Here is a 20,415-nt window from a genome sequence, read left to right as displayed (position 1 = left end):
ACGTGCAAACCAGGTTATACAAATTTAACTAAATTTTTCTATCCAATCAAATGCCGCGTTACAACCAGAATTAAATTATATATATATATATATATATATATATATATATATATATATATATATATATATATATATATAGACACAAAAAATAAATCTACTTTGTTTTTAAATCTACTGAAGAGCCCGGTAGGGCGAAAGCGCTAAAGATAAAAGTTGTTTGAGCATTGGACTTATTTTTTGTGTTTATTCATCCCCGCTACCAAGAAAAAGGATTTATTGAATATATATATATATATATATATATATATATATATATATATATATATATATATATATATATATATATATATATATATATATATATATATATATATATATATATATATATAAAAATATATAAATATATATATATATATATATATATATAAATATATATATATATATATATATATATATATATATATATATATATATATATATATATATATATATATATATATATATTTGTATGCGTTAAAGTGCGTTGCTGCGGGGAAGGGGGTTAAAAAAAATTACATTTTATTGGAAATAACTTAATTACCTTAACGAATCGATGCGTGAAGAAATTATATTTACTTTGGGTGTTTTAATCCTTTACTTTAATTTAGATGTTTCTTCATTGACCATACATACAGAAGATGTTGTCGCAAACTTACAAGAGGACAATAGTGTCGTCCTCAACTGTACCTATCATAAAGATGCGAAGGAAGACATCGCAAAAAGAAGTATCGGATGGCAGAAACAGATCAATGGTGGATTTGAAGATATAGCTTTGTTTTCACCTCCAGGGAAGCAGGAACCTTTTATTGTAAAAGAAAAGCATCCTTGGTACAACAACAGGACAATACTGATCGCACCAAACACCTCGATGGCAGCTGTGATGATTATAAAAGATCCTGTCTGTAGTGATGAGGGAATATACCGGTGCTGGATAGAATATTATACAGACAGTTCAGTTATAACAAAAACTAGTCAAACTATAGTTGGATTTGTTGGTAAATACGTTCTTTTGATGTTGCTAAATTTTGTTTTGAAAACAAATAAATATAAATAAAATGTTGTTAACTTCATGAATATTGAACAAATAAACAAATTGAAATATAATATTAATAATAGATTTCTAAGTATTAAGTAATTTATTAGATACGGTATACGTATTTTCATTACTCTTCAAAGGACTATGTGCGGTTTTATGCATTTTTTGCCCCCGAAATCAAAGTTTTAGAAAGAGCTTTAAAAATAAGGTGAAAGATAGTTAAAATCATATTGGAAATAAATGTGTAAGAGATTATCACCACAGTGACGTCATAATGTAGAAATGACGTCATAAAGATTGCATTATTTTGATAAATTGATGTTTTGTAGCAAAATATGGGTGTTTTCCTATGGTTTTTCGATTGGGAAACATCGAGCGCAGGCTTGCTCAAGTACCATTTTTTGATGATTAAAATCAAGATCAAAGTTATAGGCATCCTCTATACAATGATTTGTGAAGATTTTATTTTTATACAAAACTATTTAAAAATTGGTTGAAATCGGGGGCAGATATGTGACCATACCGCACATAGTCCTTTAAGATAATATTATCAAGCTTTGCATATATTCACGTCAAACTAGGTTCAAAGTTTTGAATTTACACATTTTGCTAACGTATTTTTATCTGTCTGTTTCTTTTAATGCACCAGCAAAGAAACCAGAGGAATTTTCGATGTCCTCAAATGAGCTCGAAGAGAACAAGTCCATAAGTTTGACTTGTAATGCTGATGTCGGAAGTCCGCAAGGATATGTACAAATTTTGAAAATACCTGAATACTCCAATACACCTGAGGTGATTTACACATCTAACACTACAAACATAAGAACAGAAAACTGTACCGAGTATATCAATGTGACAACCACTCACACTGTAACCAGAGAAGACAACGGAGCAGTGTTCCTATGTTCATCCCAAAATGGCTTAACCCAAGGACTAGGACCAAACAGGGAATCGTCAAAAATTACTGTGATTTGTATGTATAAATGTTATCTCACAAAAGAGAAATATTTTAAGATTGTAGAGCATATGCTTATAACAATGTTCATAATAGTATGTTGCCGTAAAAAACTTGGGTATCTCAGAACGCTTTAAAATATTGTCACATAATACTAGTTGGAAAACTGATTTATAAACGATGTATTTAAAAGAACAGCAAAAACGTGTTATGAAAGGGGAATATACATATTGTGAAGATTCTGGTCAGAAAAATAACTAGCTAAAACATAATATTTTGGGGGCTTTTTAATTACACAAGATGTCAAACTAATAATTTTAAGAGAAAAACGTCACCCTAACCATACAATGCGTAGGGACCCACTTATTCGTGATTCCACTTTTCAAAACAAGGTTAAGATAGCTAAACCGTGATATATACAAATGTTGTCAAACATTGATTTATATCAAGTGAAAATCATGGACAAAAAAAATAAAATCATGGGCAAAAAGTTCATCAGTTTTCCGTTGTTAAGCCTCTAAACACAATTGTTGATGATATACAGTGTACGTACAACATTATATAAATAGTGACTGTTTGGGAGGGTAACAGTTGAAATTGACACCCCGAGAAAACCATTGTCAACCGACGCGAAGCGAAGGTTGACAATGGTTTTCGAGGGGTGTTAATTTCAACTGTTAGCCTCCCAAACAGGCACTTTTTATTTTATTATACTGAATGTCTTAATTTTAGAGATTTTTTTCCTGATTTTAATATAGAAATGACGTGAATTCCACGGCGAACCGTACGCGCATAATTTACGCGCATGTAACAATTCGTTGTGTTACCCGTTGCTAAGTGTGTTGCTAACGCTTAGGTTAATAGAACGGATTATTAACTGCGTCTTAACCAATCAGATTTCATTATTTAACATGAAAGTAATATAATTTAAAATCACATATTATGTAATATGTTTCTTATTGCTTCGAAAACCATTGCAACAATAATATACTTTTTACTTTTTATTAAAAAAAGTTCACATACAAACAGTTACTATTTTAGTGTAATCAATTGCATTGGAAATGTATAGTAGTTGTAAAAAATATATCGTCGCAGGGGGTGGTGGAAGTATAGTCATTCAAATTGTGATTTATTAAAAAAAAAAACAGATGGACCTGGCATACCTGCAGTTACCATGAAACCTTCCAAGTCAGTATATTGTGCTGGAGACTCTCTCACGATTGAATGTAGCGCCGACAGTAAACCTTCACCTGTCTTCACTTGGAGCTTTCTGTTCGAGAACAAATCAGAAGAACAAATCGAGCTCCCCCACCATAAATCCAGTATGACGTTTAAAAGTCTTCATCCTACCGACTCTGGGACGTATACTTGCACAGCTACTAATACGGCCAGAACAAAATATTCAAACACAATCTCTGTCTCCGTCTTAGTCAGAATTTCGAACAAAATGTCCATTAGTTGCGATCACTGTGGGCATACAAAGATATGCCAACACATTAACGGAAGGAATGAGTGGGTTTTCAATATTTGGATATTTATTGCTTTTGTCTTTATCATAACAACTGCGATATTTGCCGTCACATCCGTCATTTTAATCATACTTAGAAGGATACCACAAAAAAGCACAGAAACCAACGATAAGTTGAACATAGAAAGGTAGAGTCAAATATGTTTTTCTTGTTCTTTTTTAATTTATTTTCTTTCACTTTGTTTTAAAGAAAATTAACATGAAGTTATCCTGTATAACGATTACAACAGTTGTTGTATAGACGTATCAAATTCATTGAAAAATTAAGTAGTTAATTTTTTATACGTACCCTCATAATTGTTGCCGAATATAATTTTGAAGTGTACAATGCACTATGTTCTTATCGACATTTTAACAATTTTAAAGTTACATGTTCTAAATAAAATTGTTCTGAATATTGGCTACAGAACCCACATTTTGAGATATTGAGCCGGTTTGTACATCTTTAAAACTTGTCACTCCACTAATACGCTTTTTGTATTTGCAAATTCTCATTTAAATGGGATTCATCCTAACCCTGCCTAAAGTATGAATCAGAAATGCGCATGAACTTAAACAATTAAATGCTTTTTTGTGATTTATATGGGTAGGAAGGAAGCGACATTGTAAAATAAAAAATGCTTATGTAATTTTTTTTATAATGATTTGTACCTTAATAGCCCCTATGACTCATCAAAGATAACATTTTATTGTTATATTAACAGCTTTCTTTTTTTTAAATTGAATTAATCATAGGGAGTAAGTCAAAGTAACTAAATTATTATCAATGAACATCATTAAGTTAGACAGAGGAAATAGCTAATGTCTTGTTTAGGAATTTGAGTGACATCAACTTGATTATTTCGTGCAATAAGTGATTTTGTCAGGTTGCTAAAGATTTCGACCGAGAAATAAACTGGTCAGAACTGGATCGTGTATATTTAACTCTGTCAGTTTCTATCGAGCTATAAATCACAATCATCGGTTTCATTTTATTTATAAATAGGGGAGAATATAGTCAGTGGATGTAAATATATACATATAAATACCTTTTTGCTGTCTTGACATACCCCTTCCTCTGAACCTTGAACTGCAGTTTATGATTTGGAAAAAATTTAGAACATATTCACAGTAACTAGCTCTAATTCAATTTAACAGCTTACAGCTTCCATACTCACTGAAATAATTTTTTCTTGTATGATTGAATCCCTTCAATCCCCACAATACCCCAACAGACATCCAACTTCTAACCGGATGATATGAATGAATAAGAAAACTCTTTAAACTTTTTTCCTGTAATTTAATTTTTCTTAATAGTTCTAATTTTCTTCAGGCTTTATTTTTAATTTCTACATATTTTTCTCAAACTCAAACCCCCCAATCAACAATTATGTATCTTTGAACCTCCATTTTAGGTTCCTCGCTAGGCCCTGGCGATCTTTATTAGGAAAAAATATGTAAGGAGATGGGTGAATAAGGCGTGTAAAATGCCCATTTTAGGAATGATTAGATACTGCAAAATTAAAATATCATTAAACATGATACTTTTTAAAAAAAATTTATTAAAAACAATGTATATTTAACGTCACATCGGTTTGTAACTCTTAGATATTTTAAATAATTGCAATAGGTTGATTTCAACTGGCGTATGCGTGTCAAAATCTCCAAATAGTGTCATTTTTATAACTTCAATGCCTTTTCTTTTATAGAGTGGGTATGAGCTCTATATTTTTGTCATAGTCTAAATGCGGTGTAATGGAATTAAATTGGACCGATTTTAATCAACAAAAATGTGAAGAGATGACCCACTATACTTTAAAAATGTCATTTTGTAGCTCAACAATTGTACGTTTTAGAAAAATAATACAAGTCCGTAAATTCTTAGCCAACGTTTCAAATAGCATTAAACAACGCAATTTGTTGTGAATGAAATGACTCAGTGGTTAGAGCACCAGACATTAGGTAACTTTAAAGATCTTGGGTTTTTTGGTTGTGGGTTTGATACCACCAAAACTTTTTTCGTATCGTTTATTGAAATATTTGAAACTGAATATAGTTAGAAATTACCCTTTTGTTAACTTGTATTATAACATATCAAATATATTTAATTAAAAAAATGTTAAATTTGAAATTGTATTTTACGACTAAACCAAATGGGCAGTTGCGCCATCTTATCCCCTCATCTTCAAATTTGCATATCAAATATTATTTTTTAAAACCGTACTTTTCTCATGCTTTTGTATATGTCTCCCCTTGGATGGAAACATGGCACCTAAATGTCAAAACTTAGAAGGTCTTTATATAACAAAGATAGTTACTGTCAAAGATTGTGGAATTTTATCCAGTTTTCGTGAGAATAAGATAAGACTGTAAAAAGTTAACGCATTGGGCAACTACAATGAATACAAACGCCGAATATTTTCATCACTATAGATCACTTGGGCCATCAGCTCGTGCGATTTATTAAACGACCCTGAATATACTAATTATTGTATAAAAGAACTATACTAATTATTGTATATAAGAACTATACTAAATATTGTATATAAGAACTATACTTATTATTGTATATAAGAACTATACTAATTATTGTAAATAAGAACTATACGTGTACTGTGCAAAAATTACAAAATCCTTCACTGAATCAGTTGTTAGTTTGTTTGGTTGTTCAGTAGATCTCACCCCTACAATGATACATCAGAAGAAGACAATGGTGGAGTGTACTCATCACCTACTGATTTGAACAGAATACATAAGTATGTTTGCATCTACTTTCCCTTATCAAAGAGATGTGAATTAGAAAAAGGTTACAATTTTCTTATCTTACTGCATTTTTTTGCGCTACTTTGTTTACGTTTGGATCAATCTAGGGCATCACTGGAAGATACTCATGTTGCATATTCTACGATTAGAGATGAAATCAGAATGCAGGAGTTTGTATTTACATTTATTATCTAGTTAAAAAATCTGCAGTTAATCGCTAAAATTAACCATCCCAATGAATTCCTGGGACTTTCGAAACCACATTCAAAGAGACATTCAACTAAAAATAAATCACAAAATTCACCTTTTTTGACAGAAATGTTCTGCTGTTGCCAAATTACAATGAACCTGTTGGATACACAACAACTGAGGACGTGGTACAATATGCCGCAGTTCAGAAAAAGTCAACAAAAGACAACCAAGTATCAAATGACAACGTGTAAGTTAAGAACATTTTAAAAAATAGTTTTTTAGTAAACAGTCCTTTTGACGTGTGGTAACTTTTTTTAGAGTAACCAGTGTGTCATTTCTGAGTCAATTCATCTCTACAGCTATGCTTCTTAAAATTTCTGCAGTTGCATAATTTGTGTTTGTTCACCTCTTACTACAAAACTTATATTGTCGTAAAAAATATAATACTAATATCATAACATAAGTTGTTTAAGACACCCAGTGGTCAATGTCCTGTATTCTGGCCCAATATGTTCACGTCTTCGGGACACAAATGATTAAATAGATATCATTAAAACGCAGAAAATGAATGTAACAAAAGCTACTGAAAAGTGAAATTGATTGATAAAATTTGACGCTTTTGTAGATACGACAGTGCTTGGATTTAAGAAGTATACGAGGAGAATATCTTTGGGAGTTGATTTTAATCAACTCTCCTATGCAGTTACTCAGATAAACCGAAAGTGAAACAGTGTTTAGACCTCAGCACAAATCATTGCTGCTGACAAAACTTAGGTCTTGAAAATAATTGATAAATTCGATGTAATGTATGCTAAAGCATTGTTTTTCAAGGAAACTTATATATAAATACCTTGAAAATAGTCAGATTTTAAATAGTACGAACAAGTTAAATATTTTGTGTAGTCGTATGTATTCCTACGCCAGAGTTCAATATAGTCTCGTTCAACTCCACGCTCGGCTGTCTCCGTAAATCCTTGTGGGAGATTTACGGTGTCAGCCGAGCGTTTGGTTGAACGAGATTAGAGTTCAATTTTGCTTGGATCCATACAATTTTCGAGAAGTATATCTATTACTGATACATAGTTTGATTGAATTAATTTTGTCTTTAGATATTATTTTACAAGATTTATATGGATGTTTCTCGACATTCTTGTCGAAAAAGTCCAAAAATTCATATAATTGTAAAAATGTGCGTAATTCAAATTAGAAACTATAGTCTGTCCCAAGATATTTATGCAGCACATTTGGACGATTTTTAATAAAAATACACATACCTGTGAAAGAAGTGCAATTGAAATAGTTGAAAGGGATATTTTCCAAGATAATTTCATTGACACATTATCATATTTCACTCGGAAAAATTCACAGGAACGAAAACAGATTCCTTACGGAGATTTATAATGGGGAATGTTTACATCTTTTCTCCATTCGGAATACACTCGGAATGCATCGCGCAATTTTTCAACGTTATCATCCGGGCTTGCTGCAATACAAAATCTCCGTAGACATCACATTTTTTAGCATCGTATTGAAACCTGATAAGCTAACAGGGGCGTTTCGACTACGAAATCTTGGAAATTTTTCATACTTTTGAATGAACATCGTTTGAACCCTGAGGTATTTATGAATATCAAGCAATTAAGCCAAATGTAAATCCAAAATATCTTGGGACAGAGTATACATGTACTTGTCATGCAAAATAACATATTATTGATTTTAAAAAAAATAAACATCGACAAAATCAACTCCCGTCAGTTCTTCAGTTCTTTGATTTAATGTGGTAGTCTTACTGATTTGACATTTTTTTGTATTGGATTTTTTTTTTATTGAATATTTTTTATTCCAGTTTATTGATTGCTAGATTGGTTCAATGATTTTTTTTTCAATTTTAACTCACATGAACCGACTATCTATCTGTCTGTCCGTCCGTCTGTCTGTAAACTTTACACATTTTTAATACTCTAGAATCATTGGCCAGGACCAAAGGACTAAATCCATGTTAAGCCAAAATCGGCCTAACGTCAAAAGCAATTAATATTGTATTAAAAATAGTTTAAACCATTTTTTCATTCGTCGTGTAACTTTTTTTTCATGTGTTTATTTTTAGACACTACAATAGTGAAAAATGAGGGGATTTTATAGCGTCAAGCATGACGTTACGTCTTTAAACATGTAAAAAGTCTTCAAGTAAACTACATATTAGCTATATTTTCATCTATGAAATTTAATATGTTTGTCATTAAACTGATGTTTAAGATAAGTTCATTGCCAGAATTTAATCGAGAACACAACGGCCATGATTTTTTTTTAACCCGCATGGCACACCTTAGTTTCCGTAAAGTCGGCCATTGTGACACGATTTCGCACGGTGACAAACAGGATTGTATAGCGACGGATGCAAAGGATTTAATCAACGCATTTGCAAAGTAAGTCTTATAAAACATCTCGATATTCTCTCTGTAACGTAAGGAAATATAAAATAAGAAATATTTGAATTATTTTATATAAAAAGAGTTAGATCAACGATCGAGTCACATGCATTGTTCAACACGCTGCATAGCCACAGAGTATGGTGTGTTGGCAGCGTTTCAATTGTTGGCCCATTTCATTGTGGAAAAAAAGTTCACTTTACTATAGATTGGTTTATTATTTGTTATTAAAGGTATTATTTAATAACACATATCATGCATTTCATGGATTTATTTTTTCATCAGCTGATCTGAAACATTCACACATTTACCCAATTCCAAAAATATACAAGGATATACACTAGATCCAATGCTAAACAAAAAACAAAACAAAGAAGAGCTATTAAAAAACAACAACAGCTATAACTATGCTCTATTTGCAACATTTTCAAACTCTACATAGCATACATGTAACTACCATTCTCAACCCAAACAATGTCATATATTCAAGAAATATATATAAGAATATTTACTTGTAACATGTGTAACAAAGAATTAAAATAGCAAATAATGGGTAACAAATATGGCAATCATAAAGTAAAAGATTCTTCGTTATGGCACTTTGTCAGTTAGTTTAAAAATGAGATGACAAAATGAATTGATTCAATATTAAACGAACATGATACAAAACAAATCATGCAAAAATGCACTGACTTTAGTTTATACAAAGGAGATACCCCTATCTAGTGCAAACAATGTTTTAAGTTATACAGACATGTAGGTAAATATATAATCATGGTACAATTTATCTGCAGTAAAGATTTTGTAATTGACAAAAAAATTGCAAGATAACAAGTAGGTAGTGTGCTTCCACCATGATTTAGATAGATTGTATATACTTAAAGACAACAATAAACATCTTATTTAAATTAATGCACAGAATTATCTTTTGACAGAAGTGTATTAGAATTTTCTACTAGTACATATGTGAAATAGACAGTTATGATTATCATATAATTCTCACTTTAAGTCATAATATGTTACAATTGACAAATTGTTGATTACAAAACATTTGTGTAATAATAATGCAACCAGATCTGTATTATGTTTAAATGAATCAGATAAATGAATATTTGATATTATAAATCATAAATGTTCATATGTTCAGGATACCAACAGAGTCTGATTGATCACAAGAAGAAAAAAAAGAACTCTATCAGTTACTCCTCTACCTCACTGTCATCACTGTCCTCAGATTCGTCAATGACAGCTGCATCAGTGACAAACTCGGACCAGTCTTGAATAGATGAAATAGCCTCCCTGTTGTGTCTCCCAACAGCAAGAAACCAGATAACGGCGGCAACATGGGAACATACTCCCACAACACAGGCACCTGCTCGACATCTGCAATACCATGCAGTGATCTCAGACTCGGAAAACTGGATCCAGAGCAGATACTGTCTGGAAGAAACATGACGGCTCTGTAGCTTGACCCTGATAAGCCCATGGAACTCACTGTGAACCAAGATATCCACATCCCCCTCCAAATACTCCTGAATATAACTTGGACACAACTTAAGTTGATAAACTCCACAGGTCAGATTTCGAATATCATCTTCGCTGATATTGGGGAATTCCAAAGAATCAGTAGCCACTTCCCACTTTACAGACTTCTTATCTAGACAGTTTTCTTCAACAAATGTCTTTAAAGAGTTAACTTTTGTTGACAAATACCTCATTTTGTATGCAAGGGCCATATCTTCATCTTCACTTCCTGTTGACAGAGGCTTGCAGTATCGATTGGAGAGGGCACACACGATGCGCACGTAGTCACCAATAAACGGCACTTGATTGGTTGGAAGAACATGAGCAAGGTACTTCCATCGCTTTATCCTTGCATTGGCTGCCTCAACGACCCAAAGAATCTGTAAAGTTAAGAACAAGCACCACTAATAAAAAAGGTAAAAGTGCCTGATATAAAATTAACAGTGGATATATCTTTACTAAAAGAAAAAAATATAAATGATGAAAATCATAAAATCAATGATTTGGAACAGCATTTGGTTGTATTTTAGATAAGAACAGATATAGAATTATTTTAAAAGTAATTGTATTGAAGTTTTTTTGACATGATTATTAATAATTGATTTTATGTTATAGGTCTGGTAATCAAACTATAGAAACAACTGACCTTGGTGACTAGACGAGAGGCATTAGCATCTAAGATTGTCATCTGCTTCTGCCCTTTGCTCATCAGACGAGGCATTTCGGCCCTTATTCCCAGCTCCTCAAGCATTTCGACTGAATCTCTGAAGCCTCTGTCTACAACGAAAACATCATCTTCATGGAACCAGGCCTTCAGATCTTCTGCGTTGGTATGAAGCATATGGTTGAGGATAGTGGCATCATTATTCCTAGCTAGGTAGGGTCCAAGAACTGTAAGAAAGTATCCGTGTGTGGATGTGACAACCATGGGTTTAACAAGGGGCCTGCCTTTATGTAAACTATATGATTTCCGTTGAAACTGGAAGTTGTTACTTTTCTGAATATATATATATATAAGTTCCATCCAAAACAGCAATAGCTTTCTTATTTGTAAAATCACCAAAAAGTTCCTGTGCCAGAGGTCTTGTATGATTTTCTATAATTTCTTCTCTTGTTGTATGTTGTAGTCCAAGATGATGTGGTACAAAAGACTTCATGAGTGCTGTACGGACTGATTTTACTGCTCTACAGAGGGAAGACTTTGAAATTCCAAAAATCGTGGCCAGAAGTTGATTTGACATTCCTGATCTCAGTTTCAGAAGAAAGATTCCAAGTGACATCCTTGTGCCTCGGTTTTGTGTGTTTCGAATATCACTGGAAATAAAGGAATGGAGGTCTTCAAAGTTTTCTTTAGTGATGCCAGTCAGTGCAATATAATCAGTGTTGCTTATGCTTGACAGTTCCAAAGAAAATCTGCTTGTTGAGGTCTGGAGGGCATAATTTCGAATTTTTTGGATCAGTTCCAGCACTGTCGACTTGTTTACAAGAGAAGACTCAAATGTCTGTATATTGGTCAAAACACCAGGTCTGAACTCCCCTTCATCAATGTGGGATGGACAACATCTGCTTCCATGTGGGATGATGATTTCATGGTGAAGAAATGCTGAAAATCTAGCTGCTGAAGACACGACAACAAGTTTAGGACCCGGTCGCTTGCAGATTAAGCAGTACGCATGTGAAGAAGGTGTTCTCTGGAGAGGCAAAGATATGGATGGTGGACTGCACACTCCTGGTTGTGGAGGCCGAGACACAGGAACAGAACTGGACGTCTGGTGGCAAGTTTTCTGGTGTCCATGGTAGCGATGTCTGCACTTGTTGCACAAGATGTCGTTTGAGTTTGCCTCAACAAGAAAGTTCTTTCTGAGGAAGCGACGAATTGCTGTTGACTCGCATTTTTTTCTGTCATTTGGTCGTGTTCTTTTTTTGCAAAGGATGCATGGGAAAATCTTTTTACTCTCTGTTTTCACTTGATCTTCATTCATTTTTATGTTCTGAAAATACAAAACAAAAATGTAGTTATACACAACTTTAATGTTCACTAAAAAAATAAAGATATCATTTTATATGTATTGTGAATATTTATGTTTAGTTGTTTACTACTACTAAGCAAATACTTGCAATGTATCAAGTATAAATTAACTTTACAGAAAAACTCAAATTGACAAACTGTAGAATTACAGTGCCCTCCCCCCAATGTATTTAATGGAACTGTCATTCTAATATTTTGTGGAGCTGCAGACCTTCAGCTGTGTTACAAGTGTTGTTTTAGACGTGTGATCAATATATTATTATCATTTACACATATTTTTCTAGATTAACTTTAACTGCTATAATATGATGATAAACTGTAATTGGCAAATTATGATGAAATTGTTTTTCTATATTGCAATATTTCTTCTATAGCCAATATTTAAAGAAAAAAAAATTCCGCGCCGAGCGGTGATCGATCCCAATTCAATTTATTCTCTCAAACCATTATCATACAATGGTACATGAGGTACAATAACATATTTACATTAAATTGTGATGTCAAGGGTCTAATAAATTATATATGAATTATAATACAACATAGTATTACATGTGTTAGTAAGCATAAGTAAGTAAGAGAAAAAAAAATAGTAATAATACAAAAAGTGGTAGAAAAAAAATAGATCATCATATAAAAATTTAATACAATGTTTCATTGGTGTTCAATACGCAGAGAGTAATAATAATAATAAATGCTAATATAGTTTAGGCTGGACAGCAGAATTGCTCTTGGATATTCAATATAAAAGAGCTTCATTTTTTCAATGTTTTGATGTTCGTTGTCATCAGCAGTTCCCTAAATTTTAATGTACTTGGTTTTTGAAAATACTTGGTACATAGAAATTGCTTACGTAAAGTTAAGAAAAATTTACATTCAAGAATAAAATGGTATTCGTCCGCTAATTTACCACTATAACAGAGTGTGCAGCTTCTGTCATTTACAGGAATTCCATACCATCTACCGGTTTCAATCGGTAAACGGTGATTTGCTGTTCTGAATTTAATAAGTGGTTTCCAAAATATTTTAGTAAGAATGCCTAAGTATTTTTCAAAACCAAACTTTTGTTTATAAATTTTATATATTTGACCTTTAGATGAATTATCTATATATTTTGCCCATTTCTGAATGAACTGGTCCTGCAATCTTTGTTTGATGGCGGCAGAAATCCACTTATCATTAACTATTGCAGTACATTGTTCTGTCCAGATATTAGAGAACCCACATGAGTCTAAAATATGTCGTATAAAATCAGTCCATGGATTTACACAGTCATTATTATAATATATTGGTTTGCTAAATATTTGTAAACAGTAAACACAATCTTATTGTCTTGACCTTGGATCATTTTTGTCCAATAAGAAATCATTCGAGAATATACAGTTACGTATAAAGGATAACGACCTGATTCACCATAGACCTTATACGATGGAGTACTACTTTTCATACATAGAATATATTTTAAAAATTTCAAATGGATTTTTTCAATAATATCTATATTCTCGTAACCCCAGATTTCACAAGCATAGAGCAAAACCGGTACTACTACTTTATCAAACAAATCAAACTGTTGTTCTATGGGTAGATTAAAAAGTCTTATTTTTCTTATAATACTATACATAGCTTTCTGTGCTTGCTCAACTAAGTGTTTTTTTGCTTTACAAAAAGATCCACTTCTGGAAAATACAGTACCCAAATATTTAAATTCACTCACAATTTCAACAACGTTATTATTATAATAAAAAATGTTTTTTGGCTTAGGGCCTTTTGAAAAAACTAATATCTTTGTTTTTTCTACATTGACATTTAGTTTCCATTTAGATCCCGGATCGGCGTATTTGCAATCGATAACGCTACCATTACACCATTCAGACTACGAAAGAAATAGGCATTATATGTTGTACAGTACACTAAAAAAAAACTTTAAAACAAAACACTTGGCCGTATTTCCTTCTAATAAGAAAATAATTATGGTTTATACAGGTTGATTTATTTACTAAATATATAGAAATATATATTTTCCATGTATATTGCGTCCTTCATTTCTATTTCTAAATATAGACGACTAACGCTTTGCCTACATGGCATCTGCTATATACTGGCTCGCCAGTATGCATTGTAGTGTCGGCAATCGAATATTGATTGTTTTTATACCAAATATTCAGATTAATAACCATTCTTGCATGTTTTTAATTACATGCCTATATAAGAACAGTCTTTAACTTTAAGGCTGAATAACGTACACACGGATTGAACAATTCATTGGCCAAATAGTATCATGCAGACGAACGTTGCGAACAATATTATTTATTCAAGAAAAAATCAACAGAAATCTATGGATTCAATCAAATTCATGGCATTCAGAAGTTGGAGTTCTATTCGCTTTTCGCTATTCACTATTCGAATAGCGAATAGAATTCTGTGGTCGGTTCGCTATTCAAATTACCGTAAACATGCTAATAAACGTAAATTCAAAATTTCATATAAAGTTCCCTTTTTAATTAAACAAACAGTTTTATAGTAAAAATTATTACTTGCTGACCTAATCTCAACATTCACATAATGAACACGGCCAGTAACAGGCTTAGCTAGCCTGGCGAAAATGCGACATTTCCTATAATACAGTTATAATGGAATTTCATTCAAGGGGCTAGCTAACACCCTGTATCCCATATTTAGGCCTTCATATTTATAGAAGATGAGGCCCCGGGACAGCCCAGCCGACTCTCAAAAGGAATTGGTGTTACACGACGAGTAAGAGGCTTAGCTAGCCTGGCGAAAATGCGACATTTCCTATAATACAGTTATAATGGGATTTCATTCAAGGGACTGGCTAACACCCTGTATCCCATATTTGGGCCTTCATATTTCCAGGGGATGGGGCCCCGGGACAGCCCATTCGACACTCAAAAGGAATTGGGTTTACAGGACCAGTAAGAGCCTTAGCTAGCCTGGCGAAAATAATGGGATTTCATTCAAGGGCCTGAAAAACACTCTGCATCCTAAATTTGAGCCCTCATATTTGCAGAAAATGGGGCCCTGGCACAGCCCAGCCGACTCTCAAAAGCAATTGGTTTTACACGACCAGTAAGAGGCTTAGCTAGCCTGGCGAAAATGCGACATTTCCTATAATACAGTTATAATGGGATTTCATTAAAGGGGCTGGCTAACACCCTGTATCCCATATTTGGGCCTTCATATTTGCAGAGAATGAGGCCCCGGGACAGCCCAGCCGACTCTCAAAAGCAATTGGTTTTACACGACCAGTAAGAGGCTTAGCTAGCCTGGCGAAAATGCGACATTTCCTTTAATACAGTTATAAAGGGATTCCATTCAAGGGGCTGGCTATATAACACCCTGTATCCCATATTTGGGCCTTCATATTTGCAGAGGATGGGGCCTCGGGACAGCCCAGTCGACACTCAAAAGAAATTGGGTTTACACGACCAGTAAGAGGCTTAGCTAGCCTGGCGAAAATGCGTAATTTCCTATAATACAGTTTTAATTGGATTTCATTCAAGGGCCTGAAAAACACTCTGCATCCAATATTTGGGCCCTTATATTTGGTGAGAATGGGGCCCTGGCACAGGCCAGCCGACTCTCAAAAGGAATTGGTTTTACACGACCAGTAAGAGGCTTAGCTAGCCTGGCGAAAATGCGACATTTCCTATAATACAGTTATAATGGGATTTCATTAAAGGGGCTGGCTAACACCCTGTATCCCATATTTGGGCCTTCATATTTGCAGATGATGAGGCCCTGGGACAGCCCAGTCGACCCGCAAGGGATTGGGTTTACAGGACCAGTAAGAGGCTTAACTAGCGTGGCGAAAATGCGACATTTCCTCTAATACAGTTACAATAGGATTTCTTTCAAAGGGCTGGCTTACACCCTGTATCCCATATTTAGGGCTTCATAGTTTGTGAGGATTGGGTTCCGGGACAGCCTAGCCTTCCCTAAAAAGGAATTGGGTTTACACGGTCAGTAAGAGACAAAGCTAGCCTGGCGAATAATAGGACAATTCCAATAATACAGTTATAATGGTAATTCTTCCAAGGGGCTGGCTAACACCCTGTATCTCTTATTTGAGCCTTCATATTTGGTGAGGATTGGGCCCTGGGACAGCACAGTCGACCCTCAAAAGGAATCTGGTTTACACGACAAGTAACAGGCTTAGCTAGCCTGGCGAATAATAGGATATTTCCAATAATACAGTTATAATGGGAGTTCTTTCACGGGGATGGCTAACACCCTGCATCCCTTATTTGGGCCTTCATATTAAGTGAGGATTGGGCCCCGGGACAGCCCAGTCGACCCTCAAAAGAAATTGGGTTTACACGACCAGTAAGAGGCATAGCTAGCCTGGCGAATTATAGGAAAATTCCAATAATACAATTATAATGGGATATCTTTGGAGGGGCTTGCTAACACCCTGCATTCCATATTTGGGCCTTCATATTTGGTGAGGATAGGGCCCCGGGGCATCCCGGTTGATCCTCAAAAGGAATTGGGTTTACACGACCAGTAAGAGGTTTAGCTAGCCTGGCGAATAATAGAACATTTTCTATAATACAGTTGTAATGGAAGTTCTTTCACGGGGCTGGCTAACACCCTCCATCCCTTATTTGGGCCTTCATATTAAGTGAGGATTGGGCCCCGGGACAGCCCAGTCGACCCTCAAAAAGAATTGGGTTTACACGACCAGTAAGAGGCTTAGCTAGCCTTGCGAATAAGGAATTGGGTTTACATGGTCAGTAAGAGGCATAGCTAGCCTTGCGAATAATATGATAATTCCAATAATACAATTATAATGGGATATCTTTGGAGGGGCTTGCTAACACCCTGCATTCCATATTTGGGCCTTCATATTTGGTGAGGATAGGGCCCCGGGGCATCCCGGTTGATCCTCAAAAGGAATTGGGTTTACACGACCAGTAAGAGGTTTAGCTAGCCTGGCGAATAATAGAACATTTTCTATAATACAGTTGTAATGGAAGTTCTTTCACGGGGCTGGCTAACACCCTCCATCCCTTATTTGGGCCTTCATATTAAGTGAGGATATCGATTGGGCCCCGGGACAGCCCAGTCGACCCTCAAAAAGAATTGGGTTTACACGACCAGTAAGAGGCTTAGCTAGCCTTGCGAATAAGGAATTGGGTTTACATGGTCAGTAAGAGGCATAGCTAGCCTTGCGAATAATAGGGCAATTCCAATAAAACAGTTATAATTGGATATCTTTGTGGGGCTTGCTAACACCCTGCCTCCCATATTTGGGCCTTCATATTTGGTGAGGAGAGGGCCCCGGGACAGCCCGGTTGATCTTCAAAAGGAATTGGGTTTACACGACCAGTAAGAGATTTAGCTAGCCTGGCGAATAATAGAACATTTTCTATAATACAGTTGTAATTGGAGTTCTTACACGGGGCTGGCTTACACCCTGCATCCCTTTTTTGGGCTTTCATATTTAGTGAGGATTGGGCCCTGGGAACGCCAAGTCGACCCTCAAAAGGAATTGGGTTTACACGGTCAGTAACAGGCATAGCTAGCCTGGCGAATAATATGACAATTCCAATAATACAATTATAATGAGGTATCTTTGGAGGGGCTTGCTAACACCCTGCATCCCATGTTTTGGCCTTTATATTTGGTGAGGATAGGGCCCCGGGCCAGCGCGGTTGATCCTCAAAAGGAATTGGGTTTACACGACCAGTAAGAGGCTTAGCTAGCCTGGCGAATAATAGGACAATTCATATAATACAGTTATAATGGGATTTCTTTCACGGGGCTGGCTAACACCCTGTATCCCATATTTGGGCCTTCATATTTGATGAGGATGGGGCCCCGGGAACGCCAAGTCGACCCTCAAAAGGAATTGGGTTTACACGGCCATTAACAGGTCTAGCTAGCCTGGCGAAATATTGAAATTAGTTTGATACAGGTATAATTGAATTTCGGCTGTCCAGTTTACCATCAATTGTAATTTGGTTTACATGACTTACAGACATGTGTGTAAATAGCTATTTGAAGTGGCAAATATGATGTAAATTGCTATATGGGAAAAGTTTTGTAGGAAGTGACTTACATATTCATATCTTCTTTTGTCAAATGCGGTACTTGGTGAAATCAATGGACATTTTAGAAGGAGTTATTGCTCTGAATATATACATGTGTAAGGACATTCACATCATACAATTATCACAACAGTCATCTTAACACTTGTTTATATTAGATATTAAAAGTCAGCGCCATCTCTCTGAAAGTGAACAGAGGTTAATAATTTTGGGTATTACATGTAATAACATTTGCATGCATGTAGCACGTTTTTGATTTTTATAGTGTATAAAATCGATAACGAAACAATATGTTTTATTATACTTTCATGTTAAATATTGAAATCTGATTGGTTTAGACGCAGTTGGTAATCCGTTCTATTACCCTCAGCATTAGCAACACAATTGGCAACGGGTAACACAACGAATTGTTACATGCGCGTAAATTATGTGCGTACGGTTCGCCAGAGAATTCACTTCATTTCTATATAAAAGCAGTAAAATTTTCTTTCAAATAAAGACATTCAGTATAATAAAATAAATAGTGCCTATTTGGGAGGGTAACTGTTGAAATTGACACCCCTCGAAAACCATTGTCAACCTCCGCTTCGCGTCGGTTGACAATGGTTTTCTCGGGGTGTCAATTTCTACAGTTACCCCCTCAAACAGGCACTATTTACATAATGTGATATGTTCTTTAATCCCGTGAGCAAAGGTCAACGAATATTTAAATCAATATGGGTCTTTGTTCGACTTGGGTTATCTCTCAATATACATATACCGGAGTTCACACGGTGTGTCATTTCATAACGATTTATATGCTATATGATTTATTATATATTATGTGAGTGTTATATGAAAATATAAAAAGGTCGACTGTTCAAGCCCCGATGTGGCCATTTACTGTGTTTTGTGTCCTTGGACAAGACACTTTATCTACATTTTTCTTAGTCCACAAAGATAGGTTCAGGCTGGAAGTTAATCTACGATGGACTGGTGTCGCATCCAGAAGGAGTCAATGATTTTCATCCGATAACCAGGATTAAAATAACGACGGTCACTCTCATTTGTCGGAGAAAGAATGGAAATGCTAGCAATAATGCAAATACTTCCAACAAGCATGTTCCCCTCTTTACAGAACATTAAATGCTTTGTTTTGGGCTCTAATACCGATGAACCGCGAGATACTTTCTTTTGTTTAAAATATCATAAATCTGTAACTACTATAATTCTTTCCAAGTCGAAACTTACTATCTACTAATCAAATAAGTAAGGCTTAAAAAAGAAATTTGTACGAGTGTGAAATTAAACCTGGTAGTTGCCGAGACGAAAGCTTTCCCTTTACATAGAATGTATTTAATGGACATTGCCCCATGATCAGTTTGCATTTCGGAGACAATGATAAATTTTTCAACACGTGATGAATTATTTGAATTTTGTATGTATTTTGACATATTTCCATTGTCAACTGTCTGTCTGTGAAACAATAACGAATCAATTTTGAACCCTAAAACCCAATAACTTCATAAAACATGAGTGACACAAAATGGGCGTGTCTTATAGCATAACCGAAAAACGGTATTGGCTGCGCCGCGTAGTAATATATATTATAGAATGTGCTACATAAATAATAGTGGTTTTAAAATAATGTTGTTTTAAAGTGTACAAATTTAAAATAATGTAAATATAAGTAATAAGTAATCATTCTATGAATATTATGAGGTGTTAATTGTGGTCGGAGCGTGGTCAAATTTATTGATTTGACCACGCCCCGACCGAAATTATCACCTCATAATACTCAAAGAATGATTCCTTATTCCTTAAATATCTATATATAGGCGTTGAATACATGTATATATAAATATACATACTTGTAATAAGCATATAGATATAC

General features: G+C 34.5%; 1 protein-coding gene across 1 annotated transcript; it reads left to right on the top strand.

Moving 5' to 3' along the window:
• The first annotated feature begins 592 nt into the window (after window positions 1–592).
• Window positions 593–6,743, top strand: LOC105329508 (carcinoembryonic antigen-related cell adhesion molecule 5-like). Its single transcript, XM_066085269.1, has 5 exons — window positions 593–1,034; window positions 1,725–2,048; window positions 3,179–3,686; window positions 6,210–6,470; window positions 6,617–6,743. The coding sequence occupies exons 1-5, from the start codon at window positions 593–595 to the stop codon at window positions 6,741–6,743; spliced, it is 1,662 nt and encodes a 553-aa protein (XP_065941341.1).
• The last annotated feature ends 13,672 nt before the right edge of the window (window positions 6,744–20,415 follow it).

The sequence above is a fragment of the Magallana gigas genome, chromosome 5 (assembly GCF_963853765.1).
Source record: "Magallana gigas chromosome 5, xbMagGiga1.1, whole genome shotgun sequence".
Taxonomy (NCBI): Eukaryota; Metazoa; Mollusca; class Bivalvia; order Ostreida; family Ostreidae; genus Magallana; species Magallana gigas.
This window is presented reverse-complemented; position numbering and strand designations above follow the sequence as displayed.